The 20712-nt window shown below is 37.0% G+C and overlaps 1 protein-coding gene across 1 annotated transcript in view; it reads right to left on the bottom strand.

Moving 5' to 3' along the window:
• CDH8 (cadherin 8) overlaps positions 1-20712 on the bottom strand; it is a 335632-nt gene that overhangs the window by 164726 nt on the left and 150194 nt on the right. The window contains exon 4 of the mRNA XM_004431676.3: positions 18936-19055. Coding sequence (XP_004431733.1) covers positions 18936-19055 — 120 coding nt within the window. The remainder of the gene's footprint in view (positions 1-18935; positions 19056-20712) is intronic.

The raw sequence follows: 20712 nt of genomic DNA, 5'->3' as shown, positions 1-20712 counted from the left end.
ATACAGATTGTCTGTGATTCCATGTTGTAAAATAACAGTCCCTTACTTAGAATCTCAACACCTACTGTGTCCCAGGTGCACACCACAGGCAATGTGACCACGAGCAAGTCACTTTATCTCTCTGATCCTCTCTTCATTTGTAAAAACCGCATTGTGATATCTCTACTCAAATGTCAAATTATTAGTGATGCTTCTCTGAACAGCCTTTACAAAATGATAACCACCCTCAGCTGGCACTCCCTTCTTCCTTACCCAGCTATCAAAGTCTCCACCCACGAGTATTCTAGTGGGAGTAGACAGAGAATAAACAAATTGACTTTTCTTATTTATTGATGTTTACCCAGCCCCTAGAACACTACCTGACACTTAATAGTCCCTCAACACACTTGAATATTTTTCAATGACTCGATATATGAATGAATATTTTTTTCCCATGTGAGAAATACCATATAAAAGTAAACTCATACAAGTAAATGACTATCTGCAGACCTCTTCTGAAGATACGTTGAGGTCTAATTAGAGCTGACTTTCCCCACCTCTTCATCTCTGTAGAGGAAAACCCTGGCCACAGAATGCTCAAGAGCCAGGAGAGGACTTCTCTACTCAACAGGGAGCTGCATGGTGTAATTAATTTATGCCTGTGAAACATTCTGAATACCTTAGGATCAAATTCCTGTTGTGCTATTCTCACTCTTACATAAATATTTGCACATGTAAAGATTCAGCACCTTGACATTTATTGAAATGGTTGCATGGAAAAATGAGACAAATTGACTCAGAGACAGATGTTGGCAGCCAGCACGGAGGAAGACAGTCCTTTGTCAATGCAACAACCATGAATGGTGGAGAAATTACGTAAAAACCAGGACATACTGGCAGTGAGGTGGGAGCTGGCTCTGAAAATGCCATTTCCCACTCAGTTGCTCAGAGATCCGAACATACAGCTGGGCCTTCTGGTCCTGCATCCTAGGGCTGCTCCACCAAGATAATAAGGGTGAGTTTTTTATGCATATTAAATGTGAGCAAACCTCAATTTTCCACCTAAATTTATTTTCAAGTCAATGACCTATGTTACCAACAATTTCAGTCGGTATGACCCAGTAGTGAGAAATGTAAGATTCAAGGGGTTGGTATTTAGGTTAATGCCCTTTAATGAAAATTCTAAATTTTTCAGGTAAAGGAACTCAAGAAGTTGAGTGGAAATTATGTGCTGGGCACACTAAATATGTTATCTCAATCTTAGAAGAACTCTAAAAGTAGCTACAGTTCTCCATCCTTAGGATGTAAATAGGGTCTCAGGGGTATGAAATATCTCAGTGATCGGCACAAACCAGGGAATGTTGGAGACAGACGTTGAACCTCCTCTGACTCCAAAGTTCACATTCAGGACTTCACACACCATGTTGTCTCCCTGAAATTCTAAACCACATTGTCACCACCTTGAGTCTTTCTTTCTCTCAGAAACACAGCGACCTTTCAGAGGCTTAGCTTTGTTATAAATAAATGTTTATACGTAACATAGAGCTTATGTTTGTCTTTTTGCTTCCTTTCAGCACATTTTTCAGTTACTTAAGATGTCAATCTTCAATAACTGTTTTCCAGATTGTAGGAGGCACATTACTTTAGAGTTCATATGAAATGTAAATAAGATAAATGCTGTTTTTAAATGGGTTTTTCCCCATATCTATTTTCAACTGTGATAGAAAGTGATGTCACCTCAGAATAGATTCCATTGTGACAATTCTAATATTTTATTACTGCAATTTGGTATACCTGGCGGATAGAAAATGGAACACTGTGGGGGTGGGGTGGGGTTATTTCCTTCTAACTACTTTAGAATAGCTACAGAAACGTATACACATAGCGAGGAAAAGCACACAACAAGTACCACACTCATAAACATTTTCTTGATACTCGATTATGAACAATCTTTGTTCAAACAGTTACCTCATAAGGGAAAGATTTTAAAAATAGGACTTTGCGAAGTGAGTAGAACACGGTTGCTAAGAATGCTGCTTTGATATGGAGTCATCTTACTCAAATGTCTTGACTGGAGTCACAGAAAGAGCAAAGCTAGTTCCATAAGAACTTTGTGGAGCTACTTCTTTCCTTGACCTGGTTTTGCAAAGGAGGAACTGAGGACCAATGAGGTTTCATCCCAGCTCTTTCAATTCCTAAGTGTTTTGGCTTTATTGTCCAAAGGCTGGTACATAGTAAGTTTCTATTATTACTATTTGTGTCTAGGGTTGCTAATTTATACTCTCCTGAGAACGAGAGCCGAGGAATCCAATTTGCATTTTGTTGCATCATGTAAATAAAGTCATTATTATCATTTGCATTTATAGCTCATGACTGTATTTGTTATTAAATAGCACAATTAGGCAATCTCAGCTCCTGTCTTTAAGAGATCCACAGGTGTCAGAGTACAAAGGTGGCTTTTAAGATAGATAATATCACAGCAACATTATTAAAGTTAATGGGATGGAAAGGAAAGTTCCAGTAGTACTCTGTCACACACAATAAAATTTTACCACACATGGAAACTACTTTTAAAGAAACTCTCCAGATATAAAAAAATCTATCTAATTATGGCTATGCTTACATTTACCACTCAGTTCAACCCCATTAACCTTACAAACACTAAAATCACTGATTTACTGAATTCCACATTTCTGCTCCTCATGGTCATATAAAACAGCCCAGCTCATAATAAAATAATCACATTTAAGATTTTGAATGGGAAATTACATATAACCACAAATTGTAAAGTGACTCTTGTATAATTCTTAAATCATTAAAGATTTTTGTTTTTGCTTTATTTATATTGCCACATGCTCCTTAGTCCTTGCCTATGAGAACTCAAAACTTTTGTGTTTTTCACTTGATCTAAGCACAGTACCCGGCACACATAAGTTTGAAAAATGCATTTCTTCTATAAATATAGATTAAACCTGTATAGGCAGAAATATCCATTTGTTGCCATATTTTAACCACAAAATTTTCTAACTGTAAGGGAATGAATATAAGTTATATATCAGTACTTATACTCCTCAAAATTTCTTCCGAATCAGGGTTTCACCCCAAGTGGCAAGTTCCACAGGTTTTTGAAAAACGAAGGACTGATTCTCTTGAGAGTGATTATTCTTTGCAAGCAGCTCTATTTGAGACTCCCTTATTCCATCTTCCTGAATCATTCATGTTTGTATTCATCTAAACCAATTATCATCATTATTCAAGAATGTCCTGTTATTTTTTCCACTTGCCTTTCATGAAATTCAACCCAATTTTTCAAATAACAACAACAACAATAATGATAATACAGACAGCTCCCAACCTTGGATGGTTCAACTTACGATTTTTCGACTTTATTATGGTGCAAAAGTGATAAACATTCAGTAGAAACTGTACTTTGAATTTTAAATTTTGATCTTTTCCTGGGCTAGTGATATGTGGTACACTACTCTCTCATGATGCTGGGTAGAGGCAGCGAGCTGCAGCTCCCAGTCAGCCACACAATCATGAAGGTGAACAACTGATACACTTAGAATCGTTCTGTACCCTTACAAATAGTTCTGCTTGTCACTTTCACTACAGTATTCAATAAGCTACATGAGATATTCCACACTTTGTTATAAAACAGGCTTTGTGTTAGATGGTTTTGCCCAACTGTAGGCTATTACAAATGTTCTGAGCATATTTAAGGTGGGCAAGGCTAAACTATGATGTTTGGTAGGTTAGGTATATTAAACGCATTTTTGACTTACAATATTTTCAACTTAACGATGGGTTTATCAGGACGTGACCCCATCGCCAGTCAAGGAAGATCAGTAATGATAATACATCAACTATCTCATTCCCTTACATGTTTTCTTCAAGGCACTTTGGACAATAAACAAGAAAATACACAATTGATGTATTTATAACATAATTACTTATGTTGACATCTCTCTAGTTGTTCTGTAAGCTCTATGAAATCAGGGCCATGTCTACCCCATACATCATTTTGTCCCTGAGAGTAAAAGTGATCAATAAATATCTATTTACTGAACTGAAAATAAACATTAATCTAAGAAGGCATTAAAATGTTTAAAGTCTCTCTTTTTCCTTCCATTTTTTTTTCCTGGACTCATTGAATTTTCACTGTTTTTTTTCCCCTAATCTCCTCTATTAGGAGATAGGAAACCTAATGCAGAGGAGCTTGAAATCAGAGAGATGTGGTCAGGAAGCCAGCTCTGACTTTTACTACCTGGATAGCTTCCAGAAATTCATTTGCCCAGAACTTTTATTTCCTTTATGAAAAGTGAGGATCATAGCACCCACTTCACGTAGTTACTAAGAAAATTATAAGAAATGGCACATAGTAGATGATCAATAATGATACCTTCCTTCCCTTTGATTTTCTGAACAGAATATAATGTCCAAAATTATGTGCCACTGCCATGAGTGAGAGGTCACTGCTTTTGGAAGGGGACACACAAACGATCTAAAGGAGATACATTGGTGACCTGGGCTATTCTTAGGTAGCACCTATGGGCACATCCTTGGGTTCCTTGTCTGTTATCAGCAATGTCATACCCACTGTTTCCAAATAGTCAGATGATCAGATGCTGTTATATATTAAATATGAGAAAGGAATGCAAAGATATATTGTAAGCTTCTTAGAAGCATCCATTTTTTAAACCTGAAATCCCCTGGGATCTGAATTGACAGCATCGAAATCCTTCTGAAGAAGCCCATTTTCTAACCATGCTCATCTTTGATTTAATCATCTGTGTTTATTGGCTCATTTATAACATGTTTTTGAACAACTGTCACAAGTGGACATAGTGCTAGGCATTAGGTAGCGAGGTGAGAACTAGATAGAAGTGCTGCATTATGGTTGAAACTCTTTTTTTATTGTTGTTGAGTACAATTCATCCTGAGCTAACATCTGTTGCCAATCTTCCTCTTTTTTTTGCTTGAGGAAGATTAGCCCTAAGCTAACAGCTGTGCCAGTCTTTCTCTATTTTGTGTGTGAGTTGCTGCCACAGCACGGCCACTGACAAGTGGTGTAGGTCCATGCCCGGGAACGGAATCTGGGCTGCCAAAACAGAGCACATCGAAATTAACCACTAGGCCACCAGGCCAGCCCATGAAACTCTTTTTTAATAATCTTTCTCAAAAATAGAACTTATGGCCTTTCATACTTTAGTCCAGAGGAAATTATTTCACAGAGATGTTTCTGGAATTTGACTTACACAAAGAAACAGATGGAGTATTTGTGTATTCCTCTTGCTTCCAGTCTCTTACTAGATTCCTATTTGTGCACCAGAACCTATCTCAGAGACTACCTTCGCCTTAAAGGAGATGGTGTCCAGTATTAATTAATCCTCTTCTTTGAACTTCTCATAATTATATATATAATCACAGACAACATTTTATGATATTTAACTCTCTGTTTTCCAAACTAGAACATTCAAATGTTACATAATCCTTCTTTGGGGTAGCTATATCTAAAGTTACATTTGCCACAATATTTAAAAACAATTACTGAGCACCAGCAACATGTTCAATATAATCTTAGGTAATCTTCAGTGCTGGGGATGCAGAGTTAGGCCATAAGGATGGGGGAGAGATGCAACTACACAAATAAAACCTGCTACCTTTAAATAAAAACACCAAAGCTTTAATATATAGAATGCATTTTCAAGTATATAAGGGGTTTTCACACATTTACTCCTCTTTGATATTGGTTAATCTTTAATATTCTTAGACAAACCATGCTTCTCTATAAAATCAATGAAAACACATCTTTGTCCTTTCACCAAGTCATTTTGAACTAGTCCAAATGAAACTCAAAGCTATACTTCAAAGGAAAGAAAGAGTATCACCATAGAAATAGAAATTACAATTTAATTCTGCAGGGACATGATACATAGTGAGCTGGGAAAAATTCCAGATTCTAGCTGGTCTGCTCAGGTTGGATGGGTGTCATTGGGGAGTGAGTATTTGCTTTTGCTTCCACCTAATCCCATCCCAAAGCACTCCAGTGTGACAGCAGGTGTTACGTGTTGAGGAGACCGTGTGGTTCATAGTCTTTCTGTTCACCATGCACATCTGAAGACCTTGGTTTCTCTAAAAATACATCCCTTCAACTCTAGCTATGGTCAGCACTGGACAGCTCCCTCTGGGCTAAACAATTGTCCAAAGTTGTAGGTAACGTGACAGTCACACTGCTTTCAGCTTACCTAAGTATATTTAACGGTTCTATGTGCATGGGTAGGGAGATTAGTAATCATAAAACAATTAAGGGGAGCACAACACTTACTCAACCTACTTTACCTCCCACAGGAGTTTCCAAGCAAGGAAATAAATGATTGTTAAGTCAGTGTGTGCAAGCAGCCAGCTGTCATACTCACTGGGATATGAAGACTTAATCATCAGTGAAACTGGGGAGGGATTGCTTTTGTTGGGAATACTATCTGTAAATATTCAGCATATTAGAATTTTGGTCTATTTGAAATTAAATTTTGTCATCGTCTTCATTTAGCTTGAATGAGCTTTAAGTTTAGGTACAGGTGGAATTACACGCTTTAGAGTCTCATTACTCACTCGTTAATTCATTCATCCATTCATTTGTTCAACAAATATTTATTGTGAGTTATTTGCACTAACACTTGTCACCTGTCTGACTTTGGCCATATCATTAAACCTCAAGGATCCTCATAATACTCATCTTTAATAATTTATTTTAAAATAGCTACTTTACTTGGTATAGGGATTAAATAAGAACACAGACACTAGCATATAGTCTTTTGCTGCCTATGATTTTTATTCAGTATCCACTAGTGGTTCTTCTACTTGAAATGTAAGGAACACGAGAAAGGAAACTGTCTTAGTTTTTATACTCTCTTCTGGCCTAAAACAAGCATAGATTCACATACTGATACTTTTCCCCTTCTTTAGTTGTTCTCAACATGTGTGTGTGCATGTGTATGTGCGTGCGTGTGTGTGTGTGTGTGATGTTTGAAAGGGAAGTCACTCTGCCTGCATTCTTCTCTCAAAAAAATTATAGAAATCTCTTCCCTTCACTGTGTAATGAAAATAGAAATTGAATGAAGAGTGCATTAGGAGGATATCCCCACAGGTGAGCAAAGCACTCTTTGGCTCCTTCCCAAACCCTCCCGTCTGTTGGTTTTGTGCCCAACTTCTCCAGGGAGAACCCCTGTTCTTCTTCCAGGAGGCTTAGAAGAGACTCCACATGTTACAGAAAACGTCATCCCTGCCCCTTCCCCACCACTGACCATTCCACTTCACGGGAGGGCCTGAGCTTGGGTGTTCTGTGATTTTTAAAAGTAAGGCAGGCGAGGGCCGGCGCCATGGCTTAGCGGTTAAGTGCGCACGCTCCGCTGCTGGCGGCCCAGGTTTGGATCCCGGGCGTGCACCAACGCACCGCTTCTCCGGCCATGCTGAGGCCGCGTCCCACATACAGCAACTAGAAGGATGTGCAGCTATGACATACAACTATCTACTGGGGCTTTGGGGGAATAAATAAATAAATAAATAAAATTATAAAAGTAAGGCAGGTGTGTGATGGGTGGAGATACCTCAGTTTTTGGTCAGTACTTAGAAAGAGGTTCTTTATCCCTTATAATGTAATTGTCCTAGGCAATTGGTCAAGCCAGCTTCTCTCCACTCCATGTCACTCCTGCTTTTCAGTCAAACTTTCAACTCCAAATCCAGGGATTTTAACAGTAATCAGTGTCTTGTATTTACCACTGCTGAAGGACTTTTCCATCTACCACTAATGCAAAAAAAGTTTTGAGTTTTTCTAAACGGACATGTCCTATCAAAAAATATCACATTTCGTTTGATTCAACAAATATAGAAATTAATAATATTAAATATATTCTTAATTTGTGAAAATCAAAATCAAAATATGGAATATGTGCTTTTTTCCCCAATATGATCAATGATTAGAAACAGCATTATTATCAGTATTTTTAAAAATTGGATACTTAGTCCCAAGAGGTGATGGCATTCATCCAAAATCATGCAGAAAATTAGTAGGAGTTTGGATTTCTAAATTCTAGCCTAAATTTATTTTGTATAGAAAAACCTCTTAAAGTAAAAATCTTTTGATATCATTGAGTAGGTGAAACTATTTAATTTCTCAATATCACTCCAATGTCCAATTTTTATTTTCCCCCACCACATATCCCTTGACTTCTTCTTGCTGTAAGGTCTTATTTAACAGTTTCCACACCAATCACTTGTTAAGGAGCCACCAGTTTTTCAAGACACAACCTTTGGTGTCACTACCTTCAAGAAGGCTTCCTTTGGGTCGACCCCGTGGCTTAGCGGTTAAGTGCGCGCGTTCTGCTACTGGCTGCCCCGGTTTGGATCCCAGGCGCGCACGGATGCACCACTTCTCCGGCCATGCTGAGGCCGAGGCCCACATACAGCAACTAGAAGGATGTGCAGCTATGACATACAACTATCTACTGGGGCTTTGGGGGGAAAAAAAAAAGGAGGAGAGTTGGCAATAGATGTTAGCTCAGGGCCGGTCTTCCTCAGCAAAAAGAGGAGGATTAACATGGATGTTAGCTCAGGGCTGATCTCCCTCACAAAAATAAATAAATCAATTAAATAAAATAAGAAGGCTTCCTTGCCTTCCTCTTTCCATTCAAGTTAGCTGGCTGGCACTCCTCTCTATCCCTATATTATGAATTCTGGCATATGTCCTATGTTTTCACACCTTTTTGATTGCTCATATATATCTCTTTTTAGAACTTATCATACACTACATTGCATCCTCAGTGCCTAGAACTTGTCTTATCACAGTGTAGATATTGACTAAATATCGATTAATGTGAATTACAGTGACATTCTCACTTATCAGTGCATATCCTAGCATTGTTAGTCAGCCTGAGTTTATCTGAATATTTCTTCTCAAAGGTTTGCACTAAGAAAATGCTTTGGTCATTCCCTTTGGCAGAGGAAATAATAATCTATGCAATCCTGATTAAAAAAGAGACCTTGTGTGTTTGCACTTTATCACTTTGACACAGACGGCATAAAAATGACTCAATTCCATGAAGGCATTCCATGGAGATTCCATGTATTATCTTAATTTTTATAAAAGAGAACCATTCATTACACTGATTTTTTTTTTTCCAAGGACTATTTTTTCCTTAGCTCATTTTTACAGGTTCCAGTGAGACAAATGTTATTTGTATCCAATGAAGAAAGATGTTCTGAGTTACAAAAAAAGTCAATGAATTAAGTTAGTTTATTTTTAAGCAGGTCATTTTTCATACTCTCGCTTGCCTGGAGCAAAGTTTCGACTGTCCTGCAACTTTACTCTGGTTTCTTTAGATAATTAAGCATTTATTATTCACTTGCCTTACATTTCATTTAGACTTTCCATCTTCAATCACTTGGGAGGGACTGCAACTGTTTTCTCACTGCTGTCCTCAAATTAGTTCTTTTAAAATAAATGCCAATAAAGAAGATGTGGTGTATATACACAATGGAATACTACTCAGCCGTAAGAAACGATGAAATCCAGCCATTTGTGACAACATGGATGGACATGGAGGGTATTATGCAAAGTGAAATAAGTCAGACGGAGAAGGTCAAATACCGTATGATTTCCTTCATTAAGTAGTAGATAATAACAACAATAAATAAACACACAGAGACAGAGATTGGATTGGTGGTTACCAGAGGGGAAGGGGGGAGGGAGGAAGGCGAATGGGATAATTTGGCACACGTGTGTGGTGATGGGTTGTAATTAGCATTTGGGTGGTGAACATGATGTAATCTATGCAGAAATAGAAGTATAATGATGTACACCTGAAATTTATACAATGTTATAAACCAATGTTACTGCAATAAACAAAAAATTTAAAAAAAAGAAATTAAAAAAATTAAATAAATAAATAAATAATAAAATAAAATAAAATAAATGCCACATTTCTCCCTCTCTGTGCCCAAAATGTTACAAGTAAACATATGGTATTGGGGGTGGTTGGGAGGGGAAAACAAAGAAAGAAATATTTATAGAATACAAATAAGCTATTTTCAGCCTTTTGAAGCTATTCACAAAAATGACAATTCATGTTACAATTACTACCGTTTCACATCTTCTCTGATATCCAAATGCCTCCTATGTCTATATATAAAGGAGACCTGGGCCTGCTTCCAAGTTCTATGGGTCCTTCCTAAACCAATGGCAGCCCCAGGCGTGAGCTGCACTGCTTGGAAGTCAAATGGGGGTACAGGAGAAGGTTGAAAAATTGGAGTTTGAAATCAAACAGACCTACTTTGAATCTTGCTTCAAACACTTTGGGCAAGAAATGTATCAATGCTAACCCTCTGTTTTCTCATCAGTAGAACTGAGATGACATTAGTACCTGTCTCAAAGTATTGTGTGTCTGTGGGCGGGGCGGCCTGGTAGCGCAGCGGTTAAGTGCGCACGCTCCACTTTGGCAGCCCGGGGTTCGCAGGTTGGGATCCTGGGTGCGCACCGATGCACCACTCATCAAGCCATGCTGTGGCGGTGTCCCATATAAAGTAGAGGAAGATGGGCATGGATGTTAGCTCAGGGCCAATCTTCCTCAGCAAAAAGAGGAGGATTGGCATCAGACGTTAGCTCAGGGCTGATCTTCCTCACAAAAAAAAAAAAAAATTGTGTGGAGGGCCCGGCCCAGTGGTGTAGTGGTTAAGTTGGCACACTCCACGTTGGCGGCCTGGGGTTCGCGGATTCAGATCCTGGGCGTGGACCCATGCACCACTCATCAAGACATGCAGAGGCGGCGTCCCACATAGAGCAACTAGAAGGATGTACAACTGTGACATACAACTGTCTACTGGGGCTTTGGGAAGAAAAAAGGGAAAAAAGGAGGAAGATTGGCAACAGATGTTAGCTCAGGGCCAATCTTCCTCAACAAAAAATATCATGTGGAATAAATTAAATTAAATTTGATAATGCATGCAAACCCAATTAGCACAATGCCAAGAAGATAATAAGTGTTCAATAAATGAGGTTGTTGCTGTTTATATTCTTGTTTCTTTTTTATTCTTCCTGTTGTTGTTATAATACAGCAGGGAATTTGATTGAAAAATGGGGCAAGCCTTTTACCTTACTCACTCTGAAACACAGTTCTGTCATTTGCAAAATAGAGAGAGAAATTCTTCCCTGTACAGTTTAGTTTAGTGCTCTGTCAAACCTAGAGAACTGTGGAAACACAATGATATTTTCCTTTTATTTACTGCAGATTATTATTATTATTATTATTACTGTAACAGTGACCTCCAGAATGGGAAGCTATATTAATAACAGTTCCTTACTTGTGTCATGGCCCATGACCGTTTTTATCTCAACATGTGATCTAGAACTAAATCTGGGCAAGAGTTTATCTGTCTCAAGGCTCATTTTTGCAAGTACGAGAATAGCATTGTGTTGGCTAGACACTTAAGACTTGGTATGAGACTTGGAAATGGCATGAATTTTAGTCATAGGTGAATCCCAACAACAGCAACAAAAATCACAGCTGAGGTTAAAATGGTGTTCTTCCCATCAGAGGAACAGATAGAAGAAATGTAAACTGGAAACCAAGTTGTATTCCCGACTGGGTTCATCACACACTTTCTCTATGAGTTGTGGCAAGCTTTTCTCTTTCTCTCTGTTAATTCATCCTTCCTTTCTTCCCCATGCTATCCTTCCTTTGCTTCTTTTTTTCCTTTTTCTCTTCTTATCTAAAATACTTTTTGAAGGACTTCTAGGTGCCAAACACTCTGCTAGGCATAGGAATGCAAAATGAATAAATCAGACAAGCCCCATTCTTTCATGGACTATACATTCTAGCATGAGAACTGACTTAAAAATATAAACAAGTCAATATATAAGATAATTATTGATTATGATATGTTCAAAAAAGATAATAAACAGAACAAATGGCAAATATGTCTGCAGTCTTAAGTTTATACTTGAAACAAGAGAAGGAGCTCTCCCTCAGATACAGACATTGATGTATTATGGCGACAGAAAATAATTCTATAAAGTTGGAATGTAACAAGCAAGAGGACAACAGAAATTATCTGTTCCAAAGTCCAGAGTTCTGTTCTTAGCATTCCTTGTGAGGATAAAACAAGACATATAAAGGATTATCTTGTCTCCTATGCTCTGGTTTCTTTCCCTTACTGAAAATATTCTAGCATCAAGGACTTGATGACAGTGGTCAACGGGCAATCTTCCTCCATCTAAATATCATGAATGTGTTCAAGTCCCATAGCCTGTTGAGAGAATGCTCACTGTCACAATATTGATCATTATAGCTACAGGTTTGACCCTTGCTGGTAAGGCCAGAAGCCTGGTGTAAAAAGGGACTGAGGCCAGGCCCAAATGAGTTCACTGATGAATTCTACCAAACATTTAGTAAAGAAGATATACCAGTTCTCTACAATCTCCTTTAGAGGATAGAAGCAGAGGAAATACTTCCTAACTCATTCTAGGAGGCCTGCATTAGCCTAACACCAAAACCAGACAATAACATTCCAAGGGAAGAAAACCACGTACCAACGTCTTTCATGAACATAGATGCAAAAATCCTCAACAAAATATTAGCAAATTGAATGAAAAAAGTATAAGAAGAGTTAGACATCATGATTGAGTGGGGTTTATCCCAGATATGCAAAGCTGGTTCAACAATCAAAAATCAATTAATGTAATCCATCACATCAACAGATCAAAAAGGAAAAATCACATGATCATATCAATAGATAAAGCATTTGACAAAATCCAACCCCCTTTCATGATTTAAAACTCTTAGCAAACTAAGAATAGAAGAGAACTTTCTCAATTTGATAAAGATCATCTACAAAAAATCTACAGCTAACATCATATTTAATGGTAAGAAACTTGAAGCTTTCCCACTAAGATCAGGTACAAGAGAAGGATATCTCCTCTCACCACTCCTTTTCAACTTCGTCTTAGAAGTCCTCACTAATGCAATAAGACAAGAAAAGGAAATGAAAGATACACAGATTGGGAAGGAAGACATAAAATTGTCTTTGTTTGCAGATGCCATGACTGTCTATGTAGAAAGTCCAAAAGAATTAACCAAAAAAAGAAAAAAAACATTTCCTGGAACTAATAAGCAATTATAGCAAAGTTACAGGATACAAGGTCAATTGCTTTCCTATATAACAACAATAAATTTGAAATTAAATACAGAATACCTTTTACATTAGCCCCCCCAAAATTAAATACTTAGCTATAAATTTAACAAAATATATGCAAGATCTATATGAGGAAAACTACAAACCTCTGATGAATGAAATCAAAGAATAACTAAATAAATGGAGAGATAGTCCATGTTTATGGATAGGAAGACCCAATATTGTCAAGATGTCAGTTATTCCCAACTCGATCTATAGACTCAATGAATCCCAATCAAAATCTCAGCAAATTATTTTATGGATATCAACAAACTGATTCCAAAGTTTATATGGAGAGGCAAAAGACCCAGAATAGCCAACACAATATTGAAGGAGAAAAACAAATTTGGAGGACTGATGCTACCTGCCTTCAAGAGTTGCTATAGAGCTACAGTAATCAAGACAGTGTTGTACTGGTGAAAAAACAGACAAATTTATCAATGGAACAGAATACATGACCAGAAATAGATCCCCATAAAGTCAACTGACCTTTCACAAAGGAGCAAAGGCAATGGAATGGAGCAAAGACAGTTTCTTCAACAAATGGTGCTGGGCATCCACAAGCAAAAAAATGAATCTTAACACAGACCTTACATCCTTCATAAATATTAACTCCAAATGAGTCACAGACTTAAATGTAAAACACAAAACTATAAAACTCCTAGATCATAGGTGAAAATCTAGATGACCTTGGGTTTGGCGATGACTTTTTAGATATAACACCAGAGTCACCATCCATGAAAGAAAGAATTGATAAGCTGGACTTGGTTAAAATTAAAAGTTCCTGCTCTGTAAAAGACACTGTATTTCACTGAATGAAAAATCAAGCCACAAACTGGGAGAAAGTACTTGCAAAAAAGATAACTGATAAAGGACTGCAACCCAAAATATACAAAGAAATCCTAAAATTCAACAAAAAGAAAACAACCAACCCAATTAAAGCATGTGTCAAAGGCTTTAATAGACACCTCACCAATAAAGATATATGGATGGCAAATAAGCATATAAAAAGATGCTTCACATTATATGTTATCAGGTAAATGCAAATGAAAACAAAGAGATACCACTACACATCTATTAGAATGGCTAAAATCTGGAATACTGACAACATCAAATGCAGGTGAAGATGTGGAGCAACAGGAACTCCCATTCATTGTTCCTGGGAATGCAAAATGGTCCAGTGACTGTGGAAGACAATGTGGTGGTTTCTTACAAAACTAAATATATTTTTACTATGCAATTCAGCAATGGTGGTTTTGGTATTTCCCCGAAGGAGCTGAAAATGTATGTCCACATAAAAACCTGCACACAGATGTTTATAGCAGCTTTATTCATAATTTCCAAAACTTGAAAGCAACTAAGATGTCCTACAGTAGGTGAAAGAATACATAAACTGTGGTATATCCAGACAATGGAATATTATTTAGTGATTAAGAGAACAAAGCTATCAAGCCATGAAAAGACATGGAAGAAACTTAAATGCATATTACTAAGTGAAAAATGGCAATCTGAGACGACTGCACACTCTATGATTCCAACTATATGACATTCTGGAAAAAGAAAAACTATGGAAACAATAAAAAAATCAGTGGTTTCCAGTTGGTGGAGAGGAGAAATGAAAAGGCAGAGCACAGAGGATTTTTAGGGCAGTGAAAATACTCTGTGTGATATTATAATGATGGATATATGTTATTATACATGTGTCCAAACATATGTAATATACAACACCAAGAATTAACACTAAGGTAAACTACGGATTTAGACTGCTTATTATATGTTAATGTAGGTTCATCCCTAGTAAAAAGTGTACCATTCTGATGAATGATATTGATAATGAGGGAGGCTATGCATGTGTGGGGGCAAGGAATATATGGGAAATCTCTGTACCTTCCTCTCAGTTTTATTGTAAACCAAATACTGCTCTAAAAAATTGTCTTTAAAAATTTTTTAAACTTCAAGAGAAATTATCTTTCAAAAATTATAACTAAAGTACAAATTTCACTATCCGGGTTCTTTCAAAAAAAAAGAAAAAAGGAACTGAGGGATGATCCCACATGAATAGTAATGCATATTTGCATTCTGTCAACATTTTCTGACTCAGTTATGCTGCGTCACTTCCTGAAGTCATGGACAGACCAACCATGTAGAGAGCCAACCTGTTAGGCACGCTATCAGGGGCATGTGTGCCTTATGTAATGAGTCTGTGCTCATCCCTGACATTTCTTTATTTTGCTAGAGTTTGAATACCTAGGTCAAAATTTAGTGAACATTTTTAATGTTTTTAATACATTTTTCTTCAAATTTTTTCAATAAATGTTCCCGTTAACACTCCCACTATCAAGTTTTGACTGTGTAATTCACCAAGCACATGCTTATCCTGCATACTATTGTTTTTAACACCACATTTGCTGATTTGATAGGGCAAAAGGTTGTCTTCTCTTTTGTTTTTGCCACATGTTATGGCAGCCACAGAGGCCTACTGCTTGGATTTTTAGGTGACTCCCTCCAGTTGAAGCATCCTTAAGACTGCTTTTAGGATTCAAGCGGAAGCCCTGCTCTTCCCAGGCACAACCAAGCCAATGACTAAGTACGGCAGGTTGTGTTAAGGCTTGGCCATTTATGCACAACATGGGACTCCTGTTAATAGAAATCTTTGCTTCAGGGACCCCCATGGGTTTCGCCAGGATGCTGTCAAATCTGCTTTGCCTTATCTTGCTTCCTCTCCTCTTAATTTGCACGGGTATCAGATCTGCATCACAGCAAGCTGGGCTTCCCTGCCTAATCCTGTTTCATGCCTGTTATGGACTGAATGTCTGTGTCCCTCCCAAAAGTCACAGGTAATCCCCAATGTGGTGGTTATTTGGAGGTGGGGGTAGGGAAGGGTAATTAGATTATGAAAGTGAAGCCTTCATAAATAGTATTAGTGCCCATATGAAAAGAGGCCAAAGAGCTAGCTTGCTCTCTTTCCATGAAGATACAAGAAGTCAGCCATCTGCCATGGAGAAAAGGGCCCTCACCAGAATCCAACTATGCTGGCACCCTAATCTCAGACTTCCAGCCTCTGGAACCGAGAGAAATAAATTTCTGTTTCTTATAAGCCACCCAGTTTATGGTATTCTGTTACAGCAGCCAGAACTGACTAAGACAGTGCTTCTTTTATCTTTCAGAGTCATTAACCCCAATAAGCCACTTGTTCTCCCAACTCTGTCTCAGGGTTTATTTCCCAGAGGACACAAGTGACACATACCTTTTGGTCACCAGTAAGGGTATTTACTTTCCATTTGCTTACAAAATAAAAAATCCAAATACTCAATGGTCTTTGTACATTTTTTTCTATCTTTTTCTAATACAAAATTTTAAAAGTCTTCTTAATCTGTTTCTATAAAGCACTTTTACCCTCCCCCACCACAAACACACACATGCACACACACACACTCATACCAGTCTCAAATTTTTTTTAAAGAAGAGAGAAAAGGCCTGAGAGAGTCAAATTTAGATTCTACGGGAACAACTTACATGCTGGTTTCACTTGAATATACTCAAGTGTAAGTACGTAGGCATTTACACAAAAATGTTTACATTTCACCTATACATATTTATCTTTCAGTAAAAGAACTTGGGCTGACTCTCTATTGATTATTGAATTTACCTCTACTTTGTTCTGCATTGTCTGCGTTAGTTAAAAACTTTAACTTCATTCAACCAATAATTATTAAGCAACTACTATGTACATTCTTCAAGTATCATTTCTCTCCATTACATTTTCCACAACAGTATCAGAATAATCTTTGTAAAATATAAACCTGATAATTTTGTATCTGGCAAACTGGAAATGATAAAGCTAAAATGAATGCATGCTGAAATAGACACTCATTATGGTGGGTAAAAATGTAAATATTAAGTGTTTCTGACAATATTTAACTAAGCAAATGGCAATATACATCAATGAGGCTTAAAAGTGCCCAGATCATCTGACCTGGTAGAGGGCTTTCATCATTGATACCTCATGGTAATTTATTTTTGAGACATAAATTATTTAAATGGCATGACTATGCTTCCTTGTATTTATGTTGAAAATAAGAATCTGTCTTCCTGAATGGATTGTGAGATAGTTGCAGGCTGAGATTAACCTTTGTGAATTTGTCTCCTTATATTTAATTCAGTGCCTGGCACATAGAGAATGCTGAATGGGTATTTGCTGGATTAATATCTATATTGTACTGAGGATAGTGAACAAAAAGATCCAAGTAACAAAGAGTCAAGGAGCGAAGGAGAAAATGATTCAACTCCACTTAAGCAATCCACATATTTCTGTTTTACGGAAGCCCTTATACCGTAATTATTGCGTATGAATAGTGCCATTCAAAAATATCTAACAATGGCTTCGAAATTAAGGACCTGGATGTGCGTCCCAATTCTGCTCCCAACTCTGTCACTGTGACTTTGGCCAAGTAAGAGGACATCTCCAGATTTTTTCTTTTTCCTTAAAATCCAGGGATGACTACCTTCTTTATCACTTCCCCAGGGTCATCAAGGAGCCCAAATGAGATGATGTTTATGACATGCTTCCTTCTTCACTGGGGAAGAATACATAATTATGTCTCTAATTAACATGTTTAGAAGAGTTCTTTCCTGTTTCTAAATCTAAATTCAATTTTAAGGCATGACCTATTTATGTATAAATGTACTTTTTCTCATTTTTACATGCATGAATATTTCACTCTTTGAATTAAAATAAAAGCAGAGTGAAGCTTTAAAATTTTAATTTAATTAATAATTGACTTAATGGTAAGACAAGGAAATTTATCTCAATAATACTGAAAACTCATAAATCAAAGAAATGATATTACATGTGTATGTAGTTATATACTTATATACTATATATACTTTTATATACTATATATATTTTTCTTTTTGGAAATATGCAGACAAAACCACCAGATATGGAAGAAAAATACACATAAAAGATATGGTTATTTATAATAATTTTTAAATGTGCTACCAAAAAAACCTCTACAAGATTATAAAAAGTCTGACAAGATGGCTTTACTCTCTTAATATCTTGTTAAAATTAAAACAATATAAAGATATATCTTCATTTACAAAAACTATTATTTTAAGAAGTTAATTTCCAAATCAGTAAAGAAAGATTTTTCTTTTAATAACTTAATGGTTTCTAAAATCTGTACCACCAGACTCAGCATATTGGCTGGGTTTAATATCGGCAATAATAATATCTTCATAAAGAACTCTAGTGGGTAGATATCAGTATCCTGTTTTTTTGATATTTATCGCTTCATCTGATCTTCATCATCACACTATGAGGTAGGTTCCATACTCACTTCATAGATGTAGGAGTCGAAACTTAGACAAACTTCTAAATGTTTCTTGCCAAGCATCACACAGCCAATAAGTAACCAAATTTATTTTTAAATCTTATATTTAATTCTGTCTGATCTATAAGCACAGTTTTTCCCCAGGATGACAAATGGTGCCACGCCATCTGTTAAACAGGTGATATTCTACAAAGGGTCTGCGATTTGTTTTAATCAGTATCAAAATGATTGTTGGGCTTGCCATGTACCTCACATTGCACAGGAACAACATATTCAAATATTATTGATACAGGCAGTGAAGTACTTAACCATAACGTTTCATAATCCAAATCGCAAGAAAAGTATTTCCCTGAAGCAATAACATGGTAAATAGAATTTAAAATTCAGGCCACAAACCTGTTTCAGGCTCAATGGAAAAATAAGGCTGCCCTTCCAAGATACTATAAACCAACTTTGCACTGTTTCCATAAACTGGGTCATCGGCATCCGTAGCTGTTACATTAGTGACAGACGTACCTAAAAAAAAAAAGAGAGAGAGAGGGAGAAAGATAAGAATTAACACGTTATTCTTTGCCAAAAGCTAAATTTTGCCAAGTATATCATACAGAAATCCATGTGTGGGAATAAGGAGGAAATGAAATCTCTTTAAAAATATGAAGATAAACTACTCTCATAACTTCAACAATATCCAAGTCTTTTTAAAAAAAAAAAAGAGTACTGCTGGGTTGGAGTACTATATAAAGATAGCTCTTTTAGGGTCTTTATTACTTAAGATTACTTTGTAGTTTTCATTTTAAAGATACCTATCAGATTCATGTGGGCTTGGAGAATATGCAAAGGGAACATATCAAAGGAATATGAAACATAAGGTTAATAGCATGATATAACATGTACCATTTAAGTTTTGCAAAAGCACAACTGAATATACCTGGAAAAATTGGCTGCTGAAAAAAAAGCTGTACAGAAATATCAAAGGAATATTATATCCCATTTTATTTAATTCCTCAGAATATAAAATTAGATTGAAACAACCAATTAATCAGCGTGTTTAGGTAATTAGGCCTTATGGACAATAGAATCAAAATCTTTTTTTTTTCAGATTAATTTTCTATTTTTTATTCATATATTCATTCAGCAATTGAGCACATACAGCTTGCCTGATATGAAGTATGTATATTAAGACAAAATCTATACTCAAGAAGCTTAGTTTGGTGGTAGAAGGGATGAGGAGGGGACAGACAAATATATCTAGAAATTCAGCTGACTGCAAAGCACCGAGTTTGGATCCCTCACTTAGCCGAGCTCACACAGAGTGGTGAGGGACAGCTTTCTGAGAGACACTGCATTTGAGCTAAATTATTAAAGACAGGTAGAGTTTAACCAGGAAAAGAAAGGCAAGGGAGAAATTCTAAGCAATATGTCAAGCATAAGTAAAGGCACTGTAATCTGAGACTGTGGGAAATTCTGGGCACTGTTGAAACTGAGGAGAAACTGGAGAAGTCTGGTGTGGTAACAAGAATCATGTTCTATGAGGGCAGGGTCAATGTCTTCCTTCTCATCCAGTAAATGTTGACATCTGACAAATATTGAACATATATTTGCTAATTGAATGAACAGACAAATGAATAAATTATCTGGTGATTTAATGAGGAATGATAGATAAGTGTCACAGATGAGTCTCCTAGAAAGCAGACTCTGAGATAGAGATTTCTTGCGGAATTTCTACTGGGGAATGCTCTTTGATTAATATCTATGGGGAAATAGGAAGGACAACATTGGCAGAAGGAGCACTTGGCCTGTGATGCAGTCACAGCAAAGGCTTCAGTGGACTTCTCTGGGGGATCTAGAGCTGGGATGGTCATCAAGGAAATGGGATGAGGTCTTTATACTCCAGCCTTGAGCAGTTAGTTATTGGATGTAGGAACTCCCCTTGAGAATGGAGCCTTGGCCTTGGGCCAGGAGCTCTCTTCAGCTGAGGGATCATCAGCCCTGAGCCATCAATAACCAACACTCCCAGCAGCCAGAGGAAGAGTGTTTTCAACCCGAAGGGGGTCAGGGGTGGATCTGAGCAGCATACCTCTGTGTTTACTGAAATCAGTAGAGTTTTGGCAAGATCTTGCCAATCAAAATCTTTTTGAAGTGTTTTGAATTGCAGTCACTATACAGGAAACTA

The sequence above is a fragment of the Ceratotherium simum genome, chromosome 30 (assembly GCF_057802395.1).
Source record: "Ceratotherium simum simum isolate JZ-2026a chromosome 30, ASM5780239v1, whole genome shotgun sequence".
NCBI lineage: Eukaryota > Metazoa > Chordata > Mammalia > Perissodactyla > Rhinocerotidae > Ceratotherium > Ceratotherium simum.
The sequence above is the reverse complement of the archived record's forward strand: the minus strand, read 5'-3'. Positions and strand labels throughout refer to the sequence as shown.